General features: G+C 49.6%; 1 protein-coding gene across 1 annotated transcript; it reads left to right on the top strand.

Annotated features, from left to right (window-relative positions):
• Positions 1 to 7,066: 7,066 nt before the first annotated feature.
• BNIP5 (BCL2 interacting protein 5) lies at positions 7,067 to 17,773 on the top strand. The gene is made up of 10 exons (XM_055330367.1): positions 7,067 to 7,703; positions 8,809 to 8,928; positions 10,813 to 10,877; positions 11,170 to 11,410; positions 12,446 to 12,577; positions 13,428 to 13,489; positions 13,796 to 14,036; positions 14,911 to 15,042; positions 15,926 to 15,990; positions 17,423 to 17,773. Exons 1-10 carry the CDS (start codon positions 7,067 to 7,069, stop codon positions 17,771 to 17,773), a joined length of 2,046 nt encoding a protein of 681 aa, XP_055186342.1.
• Positions 17,774 to 22,319: the final 4,546 nt, after the last annotated feature.

The raw sequence follows: 22,319 nt of genomic DNA, 5'->3' as shown, positions 1-22,319 counted from the left end.
TTTCTTGCTGATGTTTGGATGTAATAGGGAAGTTGTTGAATGAAACTGGTTTGTTTTTTTTCCCCAGGTAGCTGAGGTAAGCCTCCTATCGCTGGAGGAGCAGGAAGCAGTGCTGTGATAGGACAGGGTGAGGCCATAACCCGCAAAGGTTGACACTTGGCTCTCTGGATTGGCTGCCCATGAGCTCAGCTCCTGGGAGTTAGGATATAAATGACCATGACCAAAGCATCTTCTGAGACACTGGAAATTGGCAGCAACAATAGTAGCATCTTCTCCCTGGGCGAGCTAGGGGGACTACCCCTCGGTGCAACTTCCAGCCGACAGCGAGTTGTACCCAGATATTGCAGGGGTACCCGACACAGAGCTCCTGGTCTGGAGGTCCTGGTCAAGGGTGTCCTGTGGCAGCAGTGACTTCTGTGGTCTGAGGTTAGTTGAACGATACTCTCTTCTTGGGGGCTGGAGTAGCAGTTGGGTGTCTTGGGGTCCTGAAAGTAGGGGCAGACCCAGGACTCAGACTCTGAGTTGAACCCCGATTCTGCTTCTGGATTGTTGGGCTCTCCCTAGGCCTCAGTTTCTTCACCTCTAGAAAGGGCAGATGTCAGTGAAGTAATCTTGAGCAGTGCCACTCAAAGAGCTCTGAATTAACTCAGGCTTACAAGCTCTGAATTCAAGTCCTAGTCTTGCCTCTTACTAGCCCAGCAAGCCTGGGGGAGCAAGTTCCTTATTTTGGGCCTCTGTTTCCTCATCTATAGAATGGGAGCAGCATTACCTACCTCTCCTGCTCGTTTCCCCATTGAACATAGTAGAGGTCAAGTCGTGGACTTTATGTGAAGGTATCTAGTAAAGAGGCCTCACATACAGGAGGTATTGTTATTATGATATGGCTTGATTCAATGTCTATCCTTTTAAAGTTCTTGGAAGTTAGTCCAAGGCTAGGAAGAGATGAAGAGTTCTGGTGGCCTGCTGCTCTGTCGGGGATTTGATGGCAGATTATAACACTGCATTGCCTGTGGTCTTTGATAGAGGACATGATGGGGTGAAGATGGGATGGGGCATCAGCAGAGCACAGCCTAGTGTTGGATGGAGGGGAGTGGTGGTTATCTTAGGAGTTTTCCAGCTTTGGGAATGATGATTGCACTTCCCCTGCCCCAAGTCTGCCCCACTGCTCTATCCTAGTGCCTGAAGTTCCGCCATTAGGTAGCTCTTTCTTTTGGGTTTTGAAGGATCCTCAAGAGATGCAAGCACACAGCCTTTTGGAAAATAGGCACCAGGTATAAGTGTGTTTGGTGGTGGCGATAAGGAATAGGCAGATGGTCAAAGTCCACTCCTCCACCCCTTTACACCGAGCTGGCACCCCCCCACGGTGCCATGTGGCTGCTCAAATGCCCCTGTGACCTGAGGCTTCACGCAAAGATCTGATCAGGCTCTGCTGTGGTTGGGCTTGGGCCCTGGCTGGAGCTTCTGTCCATTTTGAAGTGGACAAAGACCAGTAGGTGAATACCGAGGGAAGGGTGCCTAGGAGGGCGACAGGTCTAGAAACCATGTGATTTGTGGCTGGAGTGATCGGAGTGATGGACTGGACAGAGAGTGATGGACTGGGCTGGGCTGTTGCTGGTGACTTCAGCTCAGTCTAAAGAGGACTTTCTTAAACTACGGACTGGCTGACAGTGGAAGGGTGGTGAGTTCCCACTGCAGGACGTGTTTCAACATGGTTAGCAAGCCTACCTGCCAGGAATGTGGCATAAAGGAGTCCTATCCAAGAGGTAGGGCTAGATCCTTTTCAGGTGACTTCTGGCTCCTAGAATCTATTAGGAACTCCAGAAAGGAGAAGTAATACCTTGGATTTTTACCATCTAACACCTGAGAGGTGTGCATGGGAAGAGGATGGGTCTAGTGTTGAAAGAGAAAATGAAGCTTTGCCATCCCCTTGAGTCTGGTCAGTGGAGGTGGAGGGCCCTCCCCAAAGAAACTCCTCACTATACTGCATGTTGTGGAGGGCAGCATGTGAGCTTCAAATGGGACCCACATCATTGTGGGAGCCCAGGTAGAAGGCTTTGAACCTGGGGACAGGCATGGCTCTCACTCCAGGAGTTTGGAGTGTCCATGGGGCCGCCTCTGCCAGTGAGAAGCAAGTGTGACCTCAAGGTGAGGCCCTTGACCCTCCAGCCTATTGAGTGGTTTCTAGTCTGTGGGTCTGTGACCCCCGCCTGGTGTTGACAGTCTTTGCCTCTGGGGCATGGGCATCTACACCAAGCACCTGTGCATCTGTGACTCCATGTGTACAGGCCACAGCGTGCATGTGTATAGATGTGGTTATGTGCATGAGTGTGGAATAGCAGATTTGCTCACCACGAAGTCCTGGTGTGTGTTTATGTTTATGAGAGGCCACCTGGTATCAGAGAGAGAACGAAGGATTTAGAATTCGAGGAGGTGGACTCAAGCCCCAACTCTATGCTTCCTGGCTGTGGGAGCCCAGGTGAGTCTCTCAACTGTTCAGAGACTCAATTTCCCACCACCAGCCTGTAGGATTCATAAGACTGTGGCTTTGAAGCTGGGCAAAGGGCATTCTGGACGCTCTGTGGCTGCGTACAGGTGACTGGTTGAATTTGTGCATATCTATGTATTGCTTATTTGTTCTGCAAACCTGAGAGCCCCGCCCAGGCGGTGTGGATACAGCTGGGAACCAGGCAGGTTCAGGTCCTCTCTCCTAACTTGGGGGTGGTGGTGGTGGTAGTGTGGCGGCGAATACACTTAATTAATTATTCCCTTGCCTTTGGTTTAAGAAAAATAACACGGTGTTATAAATCCACATAGATTTATGTGCATTAGAGTGTGTTTCTGTGACACACGAACGTGTTAGCCCATTCTGGCCCATGGACTGGGTGGCTTCAACCACAAACCTTTACTTCTTACGGTTCTGATATGCTGGAGGTCCAAGAACAAGGTGCCCCAGATTTGGTGTCTTGCGGGGGCTTCGTGGTTCCCTTACATGGTAGGAGGGGCCAGGGAGCCTGTTTCTTTCAGGAGGGCTTTGCTCTCATGACCTAATCACCTCCTAATACCATCTCATTGGGTGTGAGGATTTAATATATGAACTTGCAGCAGAGGGACACTAACATTCAGACCATGGCAATGAGCGTCTGTGAGTGTTGACGCTGGGCCCCAATGTGGGTGCCGTACACTCCCTCGGAGTAGCCAGCTGTTTGTTGAATATCTATTGTGCAGGGCAGCCCCGGTGGCTCAGCAGTTTGGCGCCACCTGCGGCCCAGGGCGTGATCCTGGAGTCCTGGGATCGAGTCCCACGTCGGGCTCCCTCCATGGAGCCTGCTTCTCTCTCTGCCTGTGTCTCTGCCTCTCTCTTTCTCTCTCTCTGTTGTCTCTCATGAATAAATAAATAAAATCTTAAAAAAAAGAATATCTATTGTGCAAAGCACAGGGGTGGATAAAGGCAGCCCCAGAGTATCTCTGTGAACTGGCGCCAGAGCGGTTACAGAGAAATGGAGCCAGAGGACTACATTAGAGAATGGTATACAGATGAGGTCAGTGCAGCATTTAGACAGCGCAACAAGAACAGCAGCACGCTTAGAAGTTGGCAAACTTCTTGCTCCCTGGTAAGTCAAGGTCAGCTCTGTGGGCTTTCTCTGGTGGGTGGCGGTTGTTTGTAACACGTCACCGGCCTGTATCACGTCTTATCAGAAGTCCTGTGATTTGCACATGGCTTGGGAGTTTCTGAGTAGGTTCGGACTTTGTTCCGAAGTCCATTTTCTGCCAAGGTCATAAACCGGTTTACAAGAATATCTGGGTTTCTGTACAGTAGGGGTTGGCTGCAGTGTTGGGGTTACTGGTCTGGACACACCTCCGGGACAGAGTGGAATTCCCCCGGAGGCTGAACGTGGGTGGACCCCCAGGCAGAGCAGGGGCATGAAACGTGGAAAAAAGAGGAAGGAAAGAGAACATCTTGCTTTGATGAATTCTAGATAGGCAGAATTTTACAATCAGAATGTCTGGAAAGATTTAATTTCAGCACATGTAGAATGTGGAGTGTGTGTGAAAACACAGTCCTCTTAGGGCTGAGAGATTTTAAGTCTGAGGACACTTTGGCCAAAGGGGGGCTCTTCTGGGGTGTCTCCCTGGGGGATGGGTGGACTTGGCCTCCTTGGCCAGCCACACTGTCTCAACTCCTGGGGCTGGCATTGGCCTTGGCCGATCTTTAGAGTGTGAAAGAGGAGGAGAGGTCTGAGAGGTAGGAGGAGGGTGGACTGAGCTGGGTCACGGCCGCCTAGAGAGGGAAGAGCGTATCAAATGCTGTAGCACCTTAGGGAAGGATGAGGTCCCTGGATTTGGAATTGGGAGGCCTCAGGAGATACCGGAGTCACTCTTCTCTGGGCAAACACTCAGAAAGGCCTCTCCCAGCCTCAGGTGCTGCTCTAAGCTGCTGTGTTCCATCGCCTCCCTCTGGGACCAGGGCATTGCTGCTTTGGAGAGAGGGTGGCCAAATCGAGGCAGTTTTCTTGAGAAAACATCAAGAAGGAAACCATCGCCCAGTGGAATTGTACTGATGCTGTGATTAGGAGTCTCAGCGTGTCCCCTGAATACAGGAGGAGGACACTGCGACCATCCGACCATCCGCGATGGTGGAAACCGTTCCCATGGCAATGACAGCTTTTAAACGGATTACTGCGCCTCTATCCCCATTAGCTGGGAAGGATGCTCCCACCCTCCCTCTGTGTTAAGCCGCCCTCCCCCCTCTCCGGAACAAGGAACAAGGGTGTTCTGTTGTGTTACTGTGGTTCCCTGGTTCGGTGGTTCAGTGGTTTTGTTAGCGAACTGCTTCTCGGCCAGCCCCATCCAATGTGCCCTGACCACAGGAATATATGGAAGAAGCAGAGAGAACCCTGACACCATTCAGTAAATATCTCTACCTTCAACCTAAATTAATCTTCTCTTAAGACCATGTGCTACTAAAGAGAGAGCAGCTCTCAGGGGAATAGAGCATTACTGTCACCACCACTTATGTGGTGCCCATTTGAAGAAGACCAGAGCATTCCCTCCAAGGGTACCACCTGCATCTTGTACATTATATCCCTAGCACCAAGCATAATTCCTGGTATTTAGTGGGTGCTTATTGAACATTTGTTGAAAGGCGTAAATGAAAAGAAAGAAAATATTTTCTTCTATGATTTCCTCTGCTCATCCCACCCCATACCACATTTCAAAAGCATGACCAGAAGGTGACCTCTGAGGCTTCTGAGAACATTACTTAATTTCCACATAAGGTACAGGCACGGAGAGCTAAAGTTTTCATATAACTCAGAAGTTCCGTTTAAGGAACACTAAACACCAAATAAAGACGACTTCCAAATTGCCAGCTTCCTCCCCAGCCCATTTTATCATTTTCTGCAAGGTTGTCCATGTGGATGCCCAGCAATGCTGCTGGTTCCCGCTGGCCTCTGGCCACCCTTCGAAGTCCCTCCTCCCCAGACCTGTGCATGAAGCAGGGAAGATATCCTGAATGCTACGGTCACCTCCAAATCTCTCTGTATTTCCCCATGCCTGTCCTCTCTCTCTTTATGTATTTTCCTCATATTCACATGGATCCCCACACATCTGAAATTACAATTATAGGTTGTTATTTGTGCCTCTAAGCTGGACATGTGATAGGGCACACTTTAATGAATTAGTTGGTAAATGCAGGAGATATGACGTAAATAGGTAATTCTTGAATAAGGAATATGCTAAATAATACTTAGTAAATGCATGATAAAGCTGTAATTACAAAGTAGCATAGGCAGTCTGTGTATCTAAACTACATAGGAATCTCCAGGGGCTCAGATTTGGGATTCAAGACCATATTTTATTTTAGCTTCCCCAAAGGGCAAAGGGTTTCTGAACAGCTTTGGAAGAATTGGGAAGCTACAGGACTTTCGGATTAAAGACACACAAATTAGGTGCACTGCTCATAGTCTGGCCTGATTAAAATGGTGCCCAGAAGGAGATGATTCTTTCTATCATCTTTTCTGTGGGCAGCTACTTCCTTCTGGATGGAGAAAGGAAGGGCTCCCGCTGCTCTAAGATGGGACTGGTCCAAATATGTGTCCTGTATGTTAACTACGCAGCCAAAGATACCTATGTATTGCACAGTCTCCTAAATGTTTGTGTTGTACATTTATTCATTTGTCGAATGAGTGCTTACTGAATGCTAGGCAGTCAGGATACAGGACCTGGCAGAACAGAGGGAAGGAAGAGAGATTCAGACAATAACAATGAAACATGTGGCTGCTGAGGGAAGAAGCAGGGAGACCAGTTGGGAGGCGATTGCAATAGCCCCAGTGAGCAGAGCTGGGCCTAGCTTACCCATGGGGTGGTGGAGAAGGAGAGGAGACAGGTGGGCGTCCAGATGTGCTTTACGGAACCAACAGTCTTTGCTGATGTGGGATTAAACCACATCAGATTAGATGTGGGGAGCAAGAGGAAGCCAGGAGTCAGGATGACTTCAAATTTTTGGCCCAAGCGATTGGAGGAGCAGAGTTGCCATTTACCGAGCTGTCTTGTGAGACAGACAGGCAGCTCTCAGGCATATTTCAGATGAAGACAGTGGTACATGAGCTGCCCAAAGCCCCAAGGGGCAGGACGTGGCCCCTGGCTCCAGTTATATTAGATTACTATTGCTGCTATAACAAAATACCACAAACTTGGAGGTTTGGGGGAAATGTGAATTAATCATCCTCCAGTTCTGGCAGTGAGAAGTCCACAAGCAGTCTCAAGGGCTAAAAGCAAGTTGCTGGCAAGGCCGTGTCCTTCTGGAGGCCCTGGGGTAGTTGCAGACCGGCTGTGACATCTGGGGCATGACCTCCTATGGTTTAGTTCCCTCCTCTGAAATATGAGGACAAAGATAGTCCTTCCTCCCAGGATGGTTGAGGAATTTAAATGAGACAATAGCATTGGGGGTTGATGGTCACTCACACGAATGGGCAAGGTGGGTCGGAGCATGGGTTGGCATGTTAGCCCACCTGCACATCTCTGGGAGGTATCCTGTAAGGGAGCTGTTTGTTTTGTTTGCAGTGCAATGGATCATCCACGGGGACCCAAGAAGCCTCTGTCGGGGAGGAGAGCCAGGTCTCTGGAGAGGTCACACAGCCCCAAGAAGGACTCAGAGTCATGGAACTGCAAGGGCCTTTCCCTGCCCATGTCCACTCCCCTCTCCAAGAGGGTGCTTCACCAGACAGCCAGCGATGGGACCAGATGTCCCCAGAGCCCAGCTCATGGCCATGGTGCCCTGAGCCTGGAGGAGACCAAGAAGTTTCTCTCCAGTGACCAGAGGCCTCCGCAGGACACCAAGAAGGACAAGGCCCAGAAGCGGGGCCAGCAGGGGTGGCTGAAGACCATCATAAACTTCTTTCTGAGGACAGGCCCTGAGGAGCCCAAAGACAAGGCCAGCCGGAAGGCAAAGGGGAAAGAAGGCCTCCCCAAGTCTGCAGAAACCCCGGAAGCACCAGGGGACACAGCTCCCAGGAAGAAAGCCCACGACAAGAAGGCCAGCCGCAAGAAACACAGTCACAAGAAACATGTTGCTGAAGAAACCAAGGGGGCCCAAGATCATGAGGCCGAAGGCCAAGAGACAGGGTTGCCCAACCTGGCTGCTACCCCATGCTCCAAGGAGGCTGACCGGAGCCCAGCACCCAAGGGTGAGCAGACCGTGCCTGGTAACCCCCTGCCCCACCCTCAAGGGCTATGGTCCTCTAAGCGGGCTCTTCAAACCTCTCAACAGAAGGGACATGGAAGGTGGGGCGACCATCAGGCACAGCTCCACTGTGAAATGTCTTCAAGGCAGAACAGCACCATGGCAGAAAGCCTGCGGTCAAACCCCATTTCCACCACTGTTTTCTTTTCATCCATAAAATGGGGGTAATAGTTGCTCTCCGCTGGGATAGCTGTGGCCCGGAGCTGGCCCATGGTCTGTACATGGTGGCTGTTGTTGTTAAGTACTCTAGTTGAAGGAGCAAAGACCAGGGAGAAACGGGAAGGCAAGGAGAGAGGTGAGGAGGGGAGCCTTGCCCCAGACATCGATCCATCTGTGTGGACCATGGGTGCGGCCAGAGACGTGGAAAGAGCCAGCTGCCCAGTGCCAGTCCCACACTTGGCTGTGTCAGGAATAAACTTGCTCTGTGACCTTGGGAAAGTTACGGCCCTTCTCTGGGACCTTTGATTCCTCATTTCTAAAACAAGGAAGCTGGTCCCCAAGGTGCCTTTCTTTTCTGACTCTTATGTCTGGAGTTGAATGCATTATAGACACCTGGAGGTAGAGCACTCAAAACTCACCATGGGGTTTTTGGGTTTTTTTTGAGATTTTATTTATTTATTTGTTTATTTAGAGAGCATACATGAGTGAAGGGAGGGGCAGAAGGAGAGAGAGAGAGAGAGAGAGAGAGAGAGAGAATCTCAAGCAGACTTCCCACTGAGCGTGCAGCCTGACACAGGACCCTGAGATCATGACCTGAGTCCAATCATGATGTGAGCCCAAACCAAGAGTCAGACACTCAACTGACTGAGCCACCCAGATGACCCCAAACTCACCATGTTTTTCATAAGGAGAAGGAATGCCTGGGTTGAAGCAGCCTGTTTTCAAATGGAAACCTTGGCAGGTTTCTGATTTTTTGTTTTTGGTTAAGCCTAGAGCTGGCTGCATCAGTGTCTGTCTCACTGCAAATTCTGTCATTTTATTGTGTTCGTGAGCAAAGTCAGAAGAACATCCCTGACACCCCCTGATCTCCCCCTCAACCCATACACTTATTTCCATCTTTCTTCCAGGTGGAGAAGGTTCTGATCTTCCCCAGTCCTTGTGCATTGAGGATGGGGGTCCTGGAGCAGAAGAAATTTCTCCTCAAGCCACAGGTCACCGGTGGGGAGAAGACCTCAAAAACACTGACAGTGAGTCAGAATCTACAGTGTCCTCTTTCTCTGCAGTGGGGGTGGCCGATACCCAATGATTATAATGGATTGTTCTGGATGACTGCTTGGACCTTGGATGGTCCTCTCAAGATCATGTACAGATCTTGTTCCTTCTGGGGCTTCTGGTCACATTTACTTATTTTAGAGTTTCACAGAAGGGAGTCTCAGGAATTAGAACGGCCACTGGCAAATGTTCCTGCCTTATGTGTTAATGAGCATGAGATTTGTTTTAGTCTTTTTCAATTTAGAGAAGGAGTATGGAATAGAAGAGTATAGATTGTATATACATTGTTAAATATATGGAAGAGTGGAAGAGTTCTGCAGATACTCATATATTCACAATTGTTGATGTAGGCCACCATTTGCTTCATAAATGTGTGTGTGTGTTTAATTTTGTTGCTGAGCCATTTTCAGTAAAATGATCCTTCATCCTTCAATACTTAAGCACATCTCTCCAAGAAATGAGTACAGTCTCATGCACAACCACAATACTGTTATTGCCCTTAATCAAATCAATAGTGAATGCTCTATGAATCTAATTCCCTATAATGAATGGGCACATTTTTTTTAATTTTTTTAATTTATTTATGATAGGCACACAGTGAGAGAGAGAGAGGCAGAGACACAGGCAGAGGGAGAAGCAGGCTCCATGCACCGGGAGCCCGACGTGGGATTCGATCCCGGGTCTCCAGGATCCCGCCCTGGGCCAAAGGCAGGCGCCAAACCGCCGCGCCACCCAGGGATCCCGAATGGGCACATTTTAAAAGATATAAAACATCTCTGCATCTGTCAAACAATAACTAAAAGGCATCTAGTTGGCTATTCTGCAGGTTGTTTATTTTACACGTAAATTGTTTTGTTTTTGTTTTTTTAAGATTTTATTTATTCATGAGAGACACAGAGAGAGGCAGAGACATAGGCAGAGGGAGAAGCAGGCTCCCCATGGGGAGCCTGATGTGGCACTCGATCCCAGGACCTGAGCCAAAGGCAGACGCTCAACCACTGAGCTACCCAGGTGCCCTGAGGATTGGTTTTTTCACATGAGAGGAAATTGGCTGGTTGACTGAGTCAAAATGTGCAGACAGCCCGGGGCTGGGGGAGTCTGGTTTACACCTTTCATGTAAACCGGTCAGGTGACAGCTAGCAGAAGCTTCTCTGAGCATACTGTCTTTGGGTCAGTTGATGAGGGTATCAAAGAAAACCATTTATGTTGTTTGTGGTTTCTCCGTAAAGACTTGGTGTGCTAGAGGTGTCCACCTGTCAGGCTGTCTGTGTTACATCTGCTGGAGTCTCTCCGTTCTCTACTTTAATTAGGCTGAGCCTCCACCATTTTCCCCACTGGAACTTTGCAGGTGGGAAGACTGGTATTAGGTTCCTAAATTATTTCCAAGCACAGTTCCTTAATGGCCTGATAGCCAACTGAGGGAAGTGGGACCGGGATTACAATTCACACTTCACAGAGAGATGAAGGCTCAGAGAGGTTAAGAGATTTACTCAAGGTCATACAGCTTGCCAAACCCAAAACAGGTACTTATAAATCTGTAAAGGCCAAAGGAAATAGGGGGTACAGGTTGAAGCTTGACCTGAGATTGCCTGCCTAAAATTGCATGCTTTGGCCTACTGTCCTTTCTTGTGGCTCTCCAGAGTCTCTCTAGAAGGATTAGTTCCTGGGACACAGTGCTTTTCCATACGTCTGTGGGCCATGGACCTGTTTTAAGAGCTCTGTCTCTCTCTCTTTTTTTTTTTTTTTTAGCTCTGTCTCTTAATACAGGACTAAGTTGATCCCAGAAGTCCAAGACAGTCATTAGAAAGGGGTCTCTGTGCAGATGGAAAGACTAACTGGGTGCATTCACTTTCTTCCAGAGGATACAATCATCAGGATGATAGTGGAATTTCTCCAAAGAGTGGGAGACCAGTGGGAGGAAGAGGTAAGGAGCAAAAGGCCTGTGTAAACCCCCATCGGCTTGACCTCAACCCTCCTCCTCCTGTCCCTACTCCCCTTCCCCCACTCCTCCTCTCCCTACTCCCCTCTCCTCCTCCTCCTCCATGCTCAAACCCTGTCTGCCCTTCCAGGCTTCAGTGCTCCCCGGCTCTGGGCTCTCTCACCTCCCTTACCTGGGGCCACCCCGAAGCACCTGGCTGCTCTTTGGTTGCTTCTCGAGGAGCTTTCCCTCTCCTCAAGGTCAGGGCCTGACTCAGTTTCCCTCATCTCTCCCACAGCAGGTTCAAGCTCCTCAGCTGGTGTTGGTGCCGCAGAACTCAGCGCCAGCTGTCAGGAAGAAATCCCAAGAGAAAAAGTCTAACTTCAAGAGAGCCTTTTCTCACAAGAAACATAGCTCGGAGGAGCCTAAGAGAGCGGGGCCTGGAGAGGTTTCCAGCCCAGAGTCCCGGCCACTCAAGAGGCCCAGCTTTCTGCCCCTGTGTGTGGGGGGCCATCAGCCCTCCACCTCTAGCAGCCCTGGTGAGCAGACTCAGAGTCACCATAGCAACACTGCAGCTGCTTCCAGTTCTGGAACCTTCTCCAGGGCTGGAATTGGCCGTTTGAAGGGCTGCCATCCCAGTTCTGACTTTTGTTCTGCTCCAAGCAGTGTGGGGAGGGCAGTGGGAGGAGAAAGATCACCTCCGCACGCGAGACCTCACTGCCCAGGCAATCCAGCTAAGCCCACAGCAGACACTGTTGGGGGATCCCTTAGCCATTCACATCTCTCCATCATCCAGCTTCTCTACCCTGGCAGGGGGTAGCATGTGCAGGAAGGAACTACGGCCTGGGAAGCAGGGCACCTGAACTCTGAGCTACACTTTCTACATCATTCGCCATCCCTGTGCCTGCCTCAGGCTCCTCACCTGTAAAATAAGACACTTCCGTACTGCATGTCTATACTCGACCAGTGTTCATAGACATATTGTTATCCCCATTTTATAGATGAGGGAACTGAGGCCTGAGGAGGTAAAACAATGTGTTTCAGGGTCACATGGCCCACCAGTGTTGGAAACTGAGCTAGAGAGAAAGGATCATCCTGGGTGGCGGGGAAGAAGAGCTTAGCCCAGCCGCTTGGCCTGGCTGGGGGAATTTAGATTTTAAAAAGGAGGGGCAATGCTTCACACCAAATATGAGCCCCAGTGGTAGAATTTCAGGTCACAGGGGCAGGTGTCCTCATGCAGGGGGTTTCTGGCCCTGCTGGGATAATTCACACCACGGAATCAGGCCTTTCTTCTCCAAGCCAAGATGCTGGAGGAGGGATGAGGTTATCAGGGGAAGGAGGAGAGGAGGGCAGAGCCCAGGAAAACCGGTTGTTAGGAAGTACAGCGGGATAAGGGAGGCAGGTCTGGGCCCGTGCACGGGAGCCTTGACCCTGACCCGCCGCTCACCTCTGCTGCATCAAGACCTTTGCACATTCAGCCACAGAGTGAACTTTGGAACCTCTGCTAACTTCTGCATGTGAGTCAACACCTTCACATTGATGAAACACACCCACCCTTTCTTCTTGCTTCTCAGGCTTGGAGGAACATAACATACAAGAGGCCGCATCCACAGACAGTGGGGGTCCAAGTCCCTTCGAGCTTTCCCCCCAAGCAGGAGGTCAGGAGCCAGAAGAGGACGTGCAGACCAACACAGCCTTGGAATTCAGTTAGTACCCTCTCCTCTTCTTAGAAGCCTTTTGGAAATTATCTGATCCGACCCTTCTACATGAAGAAGAGAAACTGACCCAGGGAGAGACAGTGATGTGGCCTTGACTTCCTCTGAGCACAGCTGGCAGGGGGCAGTGTGGCGTCCGGGGCACTCAGCATAGTTAATAAGCCACCGAGAGCTAATTAATGTTAGCTGCCCTTTGTTGTTATTGGTGTGGCCATGGAGCCCAGCTTGAGGACAGGGCCTCAGCAGAAGTCCAGAGGGTAGGACAGAGGCAGGGGCTCTGGGGGAGAAGTTCAACAGATGGCCGGCTGCCGGCATGCTTACTGTTTCCTTGCCATCGGCAGGGCCAAGGATGGGGTCGTACAATCACTGTCAGTTCTGTGCGTCTGGAGATGGTTTAAAGATCCCCTTCCCCCCCACACCCCTCCTGCCTTGTGCTCTTCACAGAAAATGTGCCTTGAAGGGGAATTGAGAAGGGCCCCTGTTCTAAGTAGAAGAGGAAGGCGGTGCTGGGCGAGGGGACCAGGCCTTTCCAAATGGCCTCGAGGCACCTTCTCCTGGAGGCAGGGGCTCCACATGTAACGTGGCACCTATAGGCGCTCACTGACCAACGAAGAAATGAACATATTCCCAGGGCACCAGCTCTGCCCTCAGGCCACTTCTGAGGAAGCTACCGGTGTCCTCAGGGCCCGGCCTGGGACACCGGACAAGGGCAAGCTCCTTAGCAGCCTGGAGACCTGTCAGATTCACCCAGGGAGCCACTTGGGCCTTAGGAAATGAGGACAGACCATAGATAAGCTTTTCTCTACCCTCGAGTGTAAGCCACCATTTTGTTCATTTTTAGAAGAATTCATCCAGAAGATCATTGCCCTACTCCCGGATGCAGAGGAGCAGTGGGGAGTGAAGGTGAGGCCGATGTTCCCAACCCTTGCTGGGGACACCCCCACCCCTGCCTGGCATAATAACTTCGCTGCCCCTCCCCCAATTCTCCATCTTTCCAGAGCCCACCTCCAAGCCTTCCGCCTTCCTGAAGCCAGCTTCCCCGACCCCCATGGCTTCAGGCCACACTCGCGCTGGCCAGGCTGCACCCACACCCTCTGGTCTACACGGGGTCTCCATGTGTTTCAGGGGGGGCTGGTCTCTTTCCCCAGCTTGCTTGCAATCTCCTCAAGGTCGGGGGCCCTGCCTCAGTTTCTCTCATCTCCCCCACAGCAGCTTCAAGTCCAGGAACCAGAGGTGGCTGTAGAAAACCTGTCCCTACCCTACAGAAGGAAATCCCACGAGAAAAAGAGCAGCTTCAGAAAAGCCTTTTCTCATAAGAAACATGGCTCCAAGGACCAGAAGAGAGCTGGGGCTGCAGGTGCCACCAGCCCAGAGTCCCGGCCGCACAAGAGGCCCAGCTTTCTGCCCCTGTGTGTGGGAGGCCATCAGCCCTCCACCTCCAGCAGCCTTGGTGAGCAGCCCCAGCATCACCATGGCAACAGAGGCTGCCTCTGGCCCCGGGCTTCCTTCAGAGCAGACTAGGCCAGCTGTGTGACCTCTGCTTCAAGCTTGATTCCACTCTCTGGCTCTCTGCTCCAATGAGGTGGGGACGTGTGGGAGGGCTGTCGAGAGAGGGGGTGCTGATTGCCAGCTGGACCCACCACCCATGATGCAAGCCTTCCCTTCCCCCACCCACAAACACACAAATACTTAAAATCAAATGCAGTCGGAGAGCAGTGCATGGGTTGATCAGCTGGGTGCATCTGACTCACCCGAAAGCTAATAGAAAACCACAGAGACCTGGGTGTGATGAAGTAGGATATGGCCAGGGCCTCTGCTTTTTTACTCCTCCGAAGCATGAGGTATACAGTGATTCCCTTGACATGTATGGAGGGCCCACTACATGCTACTGTCCCACATGTTATCTCACTTAAACCACTTACAACCGGTGAAGTCAGTCTTGGTATTTCCATTTGACAGATGGAGAAAGTGAGGTTCACACAGGGGAAGTGACTCGGAAAAGCCTCACAGAGCAAAGGGGATGTGGGCTCATCTGGTGGGATCTGTGGACAGGCCTGCTCTGTTTCCTCCTGCATTGTGAGGAGGGAGGCAGAGGGGGCTGGTGGCAGAAAATAAGAATATTTCTGGAGGGGGTAGAGAAGGCACTGTGAATGCCTTTGAGGTGGGCGCTGGAGGTCTGGGGGCTCCCTGAGGAACCCAGGGAAGCAGGACCCCTCTGGGGCCAGTGCCTTTGGACAGCTTCTTGTCAGAACCTGGACCTGGATATGCTTGTGGATTTGAGACAGGTGCAAAACATGCTCACACCATCTCCCTTCTGCCCTCAGATCTGGACGGCGTCGAGTTCCAGGAGTCCTTGCCCACCGAAGGGACACCTGTTGGGCCCTCAGATGCACCCTCCCAGACCAGAGGCCATAAGCCAGAGGAGGGACCACAGCCAGATGAAGTGTTTGAATCCAGTTAGTACCACCCTATTCTCTCCCGGGGCGGCTGCTGTGGGGCTTCTGTTTGCGTGGGTCTCAGAGGGTGACTTCGAGTAGGGTCTGGGAGGGCTACTGACAAACACCCCAGGAGACTCTAGCAGGCTGGGGAGGAGGCAGCCTTGGCCTTTCAATTGGGGCTCTTGGGGCCGAGTTGTAGGTGAGGTAGAGAACACCTGTCTTTCTGTGGGATGTAAATTCACCCATCCTGCTCCACTGGTTTGCTCGAATGTTTCATATAAAATTCCCGGCTTGCTCTGGGTCTCATAACCAGTGGTGTTCTGGCAAACAGAATGAGGGTGGGTGTGGTGGGGGAGCCCTGTTATGTAGCTTTTGCAGATTTCCGTGGTGTAAGCGTCTCTCCACCATGGCTGATTTCAAGCTGCCAACTGTTGATGATGAAAGGTCTGCAAATATTCAGAATATTTGCGATTGGGTCTTGGTAGGATCAGACAAACGCATATGGCCATTTACAGCCCCGCCTGGTGGACGCAATCTTGTTACATCCATGGCTGTGGCGTCTCCCCATCCCTGCTTTCTAATTAGCTGCTCCTGGTCCCAACTCCCATTCGTGACCATGCTACTCTATAGCCTGGATAGGAGACATTGGGTGATCTCAGTTTTCCACATTTGCAAAAATGGAGCTGAGGTGAGGCTCGACTGGCCAAAGTCTTTTCAATTCCTATAAAGCAAACTCAAATAAAGCTCTCATGCTCCAGCCCTAGTTTTGGAGAAGATTTTTCTTTGCCCTTCAAAACTCATCTGTGTACTGTGTTTTAGAGACAAAATACCGTCTGTAGTGGGAGGGTGTGTTGTTGCAGAACTTGTCAATGGCCTCTGAATCGTTCTTTATTTTCTGTAGAGGAGGTGATCATTCAGAGGCTGGCGGACCTTCTCCAGGAAGTGGATGGCCAGTTAGGGGAGCAGGTAAGGACTACTCAGTACCCCCAAGGCTGGCCCCGGGGGCCTCATCAACCCACAACTCAGGCCTGAATTCAATCCCCATCTCTACATCCAGGTGACCTTGGGCATGTCCCTTAAACTCTCTGAGTCTTGGTTTTCTCTTTTGCAAAATGGGGGGTATATACCTACTTGACAAAGTTTAGTGCATATATAGAAAATGCCAGTCACATAGCAGATGAGATAAATGTTAGCTTAATATAATGTCTATGCAGCTCACCCCACCCTCCAGGACCTCCCCGATCCAAATCCCCCTTGAAGTTCAACTCATGTTCACACCTCCCTTGAAGCCTCTTTCCCTGGGCCTGCCAGTCCCATTGATCTTGTCCTCTACTAGCTTTCTTTTCACTCTGTGTTGGCACATATTTCAGCACCTTTATGATCAGCAGTTGTCTCAAGCTTTTAGATTTTGCCTCTCCTGCCAAAGAGCCAATAACAGAAAGTTCTCTTGTTGAAAATCTCACAGTCTACTTGGAGAAACAAACACAGATCACATATGAAGCAACAGATATGAACCCAGGTCACAGATAAGTCATGAGCATAGGGACACTGTGAGTGCCTCACCTTACCATCGCAGTGGTCACTGGCCCAGCTCCCCACTGCCAGTACCTGCATCCTTTTGCCTGAGGACTGGCCCCTAGAATCCTTTTACCATCCACACAGTAGGCCAGAATGATCACCCCCCACCTTCTAGGAGCAGCCCATGGCTTCTGGGAGCTGGTGTATACATACTTTAGCTCCCTTGCCCCTTGAGGGGATAACTCTGAGGAGTGTGCTCTATGTTGACTCCTGGAGTGGCCAGCGAGGACCAGGCTCAGTAGCTAACCTCTGTGGACCTTCTTCCCATCCTTGTCCTGGATCTTCATCCTCCGTTGGTGTTTTGCAGCATCACTGACCACATAAACCAACTGCACTTAAGCCCTTGTCTCTGGGGGGAACCCAACCTAGGACATTTAGGTATTAAGAGGAAGCGACTTAGAGTGGGAACTTAAATCCTTCCAACATCTACTCTGCATGAAACATTTTACATAAACCATCTCACTTAATCCCCTTCCCCCGAACAACGCTGAGTGTGGGTGGGGGTATTATTACTGCCATTTTACCCACAACTGAACTGAGGCTCAGAGAAGTCACACAGCTAGTAAATGCTACTTAAGCATCTGTTATACAAAGACCTGCACGTTCTCCCCCCACCCCCCATGTTGTTCTGCTGCTTGGAGTTGAATCTTGCGGAACAGATTCTGAGAGGCTGGGGGTGGTGGAAGCATTTAACAAGGGAGCTCATCCTAGGGGCAGGAAGGTGTCCAGCCTGGGTGCACGCAGTTGGGGCCAGGGGCAGCTGGTGGGAGGGGGCTACTCGCCAGCGGCACTGATGGCCTGTCTTCATCTCTGCTTCCAGATCAAGCGACACCCCAGCTTTAAGAGGTTTTTATACAGGCTCTCAGACTCCTCCCTCAGGAAGCTGGCAGCCACCCTACACAGCCAGCAGGCCCACTCTACGGAGTCGGACAGGAAGCTAATTAAGGGACCCTACCACTTTGCCTTTGGCTTGCCTAACAAATTTGCTGGCAACAACAGCCACGCCGTCCTCAGCCTCATGGGCCTGCGCTACAGCCAACACAGCTACTCCCACTTCCCCTGTCGGCAGGCCCAGCAGGTGAGAACAAGCGACACCCAGCTCAAGATCCCAACAGGACTGGCATACTGTCCTCTCCCCTCCTCTGCTGAGTTCTTGACTTTTGGGGTCTAGCTCAAATGCCACCTTCTTACTAAGGCCTTGTGAGATGATTCTAACCCACGTGATCTATTTTTTTCCCCCAAACCCTCACTGGCTTTACTTTATTTGATCATTAGAATCTTCTTTATTTGGCTCCAGCCCCTAATTGTATGTGCATTTCCATACTTTTTGATTTGGATGTGGAATATTGGACCTGGTGCTAGGGTGCTTAGCTTGCCTTTCTTATTATTTCATGGGTTGTGCTGTTTGGCTTCCCAAATTCAAGACTGTCATAAAATTCGAATGACAAAGCAGAGTAAGATTCCATATCAAGTGAAGTAAGTGGTTGAGGTAGATGAGGAGGATCCATGGCTGTTGGATCTGGAAGGCTTCTAGGGGGCAGTGATCCTTCACTGACCTTGTCTTGGTTGATTGATTAAAAGTAGCTTCTCCCTATCATCGAGCTCACTCTTCTGATTGGTTTCGTGTTTTTCCTAATAACCTGGCCCCTGCCCCTAAGGCTCTGAGGTGGTCCCTTTAGAAATAATACTCCTCATTAATTTTTTTAAAGTCTGAGTTTTCATGTTGTCTGGTGGACTCTGATAAACAGTGTTCCCCACTTTTTTCAAAATCACTTAAGATAACCTGCCTATAGGCCTTTTGACCTAGATCTTTAGTGCAGAATCTACTGAATGAAGGGGTGACATTACAGGAAGGAAGTGTTCCCCAGGGTGCCTCGGTGGCTCAGTTGGTAAAGCGTCTGCCTTTGGCTCAGGCCAAAATCCTGGGGTCCTGGGATTGAGCCCCCTGTCAGGCTCCCCGCTCAACAGGGAGTCTGCTTATCTCTCTCCTCCTGCTCATGCTCTCTCTCTCTTATAAATAAATAAATAAATAAATAAATAAATAAATAAATAAATAAATAAATATCTTAAAAAAAAAAAGGGCAGCCCTGGTAGCGCAGCAGTTTAGCGCCCCCTGCAGCCCACGGCCTGATCCTGGAGACCCGGGATCCAGTCTGACGCTGGGCTCCTTGCATGGAGCCTGCTTCTCCCTCTGCCTGTGTCCTTGCCTCTCTGTGTGTGTGTGTGTGTGTGTGTGTGTCTCTCATAAATAAATAAATAAATAAATAAATAAATAAATAAATAAATAAATAAATAAATAAATAAATAAATCTTAAAAAGAAATAAAGGGAGGAAGGATTCTGTCTGTTGGCATTGGCCAAACAGGACTTCTACATCCAAACGGTCCTTAGATCTTTAGTACAATGATGTCACCATTATGGAAACACCCAGTCTTTCCTGGAATTACCTTTCAAAGTCATATGATAAGTTTCTCAAGAAAGCTCTGCTCTCATAATACTCGTTTCTTGTCATTCAAATGGTCTGCTCTATGTTGACTTGTTTTCCTGCTGGGAACTCCTTATGACCTTCGATGTTTCTTTCCTCAGCCTCATTATCTTTGCCCAGATATGGGGATATTTGGATAATTTGCCCTCTAGGATGGGTTAGATAAAAACTTATGGAGTCATCTGAGTTCTTTGTGAAAGATATTATAGAAACAACAGCTCTGACTTCCTCAGTAGCCCTAGCTCCAGCTTTTGGTTTTACTAACCATTCATTCACTCACTCTTTCATTCATTCAACCAATAAGTATTGAGAGCCTCCACTGGGCCCAGCTGTGTGAGATGCTGGAGGGCCTCTGTATGGTTCTGTTATACGGAAAGACAGAATGTTTCCTGATGACAAAATTAAGTTTCAGTAAAATGCCAAATTAGTGGTAACTGAGGCCAGTGAAACCATTGATCTGGGAGGCCTTCCAGGAGGTGGCAGGCATAGGTTTTGGCCTTTGAGGGTGGGGAGGCTGTTGATGGGGAGAAAGGGCCAGGAGGGCACTATAAGGCAAGAGCTGCTGTCTGAATAAAGACCCAGAGGTGACAGCTAGTGTGGTGTGTTAATATGTTAATTAGAAGTCTATTGTCTGTTGCTATTAGAGTGGGACCCATGAGTAACTGAGCTATGGCTAAAACCTATGTTCTTTTTTCTCCTCCCAGAATATCACAAGTCCTGAAACCGAAAGTCCAGATTAAAAGCTAAGCTTTTAACTCAAGTTTCCTTGAACTACCTGAGCAATTGTAAGCTTTAGCCGGGACTCTCTGAAGATGCTTCATAATATCCCAATCCAGAGCTTCACAGGCATGAATGAAGACAAGTATGGATGGCCATCTGTGTCCATGTGCCCTTGTGGGCTTACGGGGACTGAGATACACAAAGCCCTCTTCCACTTAGCAGGAGGCAGAGGCCATGTCGGGGAAAGAAAAGCATTGTACTGGGAGTTAGGAGACCAGAGCTCCACCTCCTGACCTGCCCCAAACTTGCTGCAAGACCCTGGACTTGTCACCTTCTCCACACCTTGGATTCTGGGCAAAAACTATGTGACCCATCAGACCTCTTTGGACTCTATCATGCTGAAGTCTCCCTAAATGGCGGGGGGGGGGGGGGGGAGTCAGGCTTTCACTCAGTGGCTAAATACACCCCACTGAGTTGGAGGCAGTCCTTAAGTCTTCACTGAATGAATGATCAGACAAATGAGTATGAGAGCTCCTGAGATCCAGATGCTTCTACCAGGCATTCCTTGGGAGGCTGTGGTCCTTAACTGGGATTGTGCAACCGGTAGTTCTATCTCCAAATTGGGGGCTGGGGTCAAGGCCTTCACATTCTGGGGCCAACCCTAGTATGGACTTAGGTACCCTTATTTTTTACTATCATGTATTTTCCTGACCCTTAGGGGCTAAAATGATACCTACTATCATGTGAAAAGCTGGCTGGCATTTTCTAGATGTCAATTTCAAGTGAGCCTTAGTTTTCTATATAAATTTTTGTTTAATCTCCCACCAGAATACCCACATGCATTTAGCCAGATGTGCATCCATGTGCAACAAGCAATTTATTCAGTTGACCAACAGTGATTACCAATATCCACATGGATGTGCAGACACCTCTCAGGAAGTCTACAGGCCTCAGATAGAGAAGACCTGTGAATTGGGGATCCTCGGTCTCTCAGAATCCTTCCAGTGCTGAGATACTATAATTCTATGTCCAGAGAAGTGAAGCTAATGTCTTGCACTTCTCCCATCTCATGAGGGTTTGTCAAGAGTCAGTGAGAAAATGAATATGGAGAGTTCTGAAAATTACATGGTGCTAGGTTCATGTATGTTGTTATTCTTATTACAGATACAACTGGGTAGTTTTCAGGAAATAGGGAAGGGCTTTAAGATGGATTGCCAGGGATGGTTGCATGGGTGTGCACTGCTCAAGAGTACCATACCCCAGGAAATGCTATTCACTTCCTAGACATTGTAGATTTATAGATTTATGATAATAGTTTTCTACCTGATGGCAGAAAAGTGTCTTGAGAAAGGGACTCCCTTTTGTTTTTGCACAAAGGTGAGGTGTAGGCTGTTAGAGGCTCTGCCTTCTACAAAGCTGAATAGTTTGAACAGCTTGGCTCAGATGGGCAATTTGCACACGTCCCTGCATGCCCAACAGGGCTATAAACATAGCCATTGGACATTGCCCGGAACACATGACCATGGGGGAGACAGTGTTAAAATCTAGACTCATTCTTATTACCCTTATAGTGGACACTGCATTGTTGTGTTGAGCCCATGGTGATCACTGTAGGGTAGGTCTGGAGAGGGAGTAAAACCAAGGGTGGTGAGGCCTTGGGCACTTAGACAGGACTGGCCTCAAACTGGAGGCAAAGTTTTAGGAAGTTCAACAAAGCATATTCTGAAGTCATCTTGTTTTATTCTTAGCCGATCCTAAGAATTTGGGGAGAGATGAGCTATTTATGGATTTATTTTAGTGTCAAGAACACAACCCCTAAATGTAAAGGGGCAGAATCAGTTCTGAAATGAGGGTCAGGAACCTTCTGTACATAATTTCTTATTTGGGATGATGTCCTTTCAGTTGTAGGAGTATTTGGTATGAGTTCCTGATGCTGGCATCTGAGTCTCATTTTTGTACTGTGTTATTTAAGCAAATAAAGACATTGCCTTGACAAAGGTCTAATCTGGATTATTCACGATGGTGGCAGGGTGTGAGGGCACCTGCCACATCTAGGCCAGTCTGGTGCCTGCAAGGCTGTGAGGGTCAGCCTCCCTGTCCCCAGCTGGGGGTCCCTCTCCAGCTGCTACCCGAGGGTCCCATCCTTGGGCTCCAACTTGGTAAGACAGTGGTGGAGTGCCCTGAGCATCAGGAGACCTGGGTTTTAGTCTAACTCCCCACAGGCTGAGGTCCTCAGGGACATGAGACTTGCCTCTGGACCTGACATTCTACAGCTCTGTGCCTGCCAAGATGACAGTCCAAGAATATCCGGGCCAGTCTTGATTCTACATCATCTGTTTTAGTAAGTCCCTAATGTTGGTGCCCAAACTCTAACTCAGAACCAGGGTAAAAATGGACAGGATACAGTGTCTGGGTTTTGGTCCAGAGAATATGGTCTCTGCTGAAAGGCATCGAAGACCTCCTCTCCCCTTTCTCAAGGAATGCATGAATTCTTCCAGTGGCTTCCTGGGGAA

This window comes from Nyctereutes procyonoides, unplaced genomic scaffold, assembly GCF_905146905.1.
Source record: "Nyctereutes procyonoides isolate TBG_1078 unplaced genomic scaffold, NYPRO_anot_genome, whole genome shotgun sequence".
NCBI classification, from domain to species: Eukaryota; Metazoa; Chordata; class Mammalia; order Carnivora; family Canidae; genus Nyctereutes; species Nyctereutes procyonoides.
The sequence above is the reverse complement of the archived record's forward strand: the minus strand, read 5'-3'. Positions and strand labels throughout refer to the sequence as shown.

What these genes read in the sequence shown, in the direction of transcription:
- BNIP5 (XM_055330367.1), top strand. Translation starts at nt 7,067, where the DNA reads ATGGATCATCCACGGGGACCCAAGAAGCCTCTGTCGGGGAGGAGAGCC. An exon ending in GAGACCAGTGGGAGGAAGAG is followed by an intron (nt 10,878 to 11,169) that starts GTAAGGAGCAAA and finishes TCTCTCCCACAG; the next exon opens with CAGGTTCAAGCTCCTCAGCT. An exon ending in CTCCACCTCTAGCAGCCCTG is followed by an intron (nt 11,411 to 12,445) that starts GTGAGCAGACTC and finishes CTTGCTTCTCAG; the next exon opens with GCTTGGAGGAACATAACATA.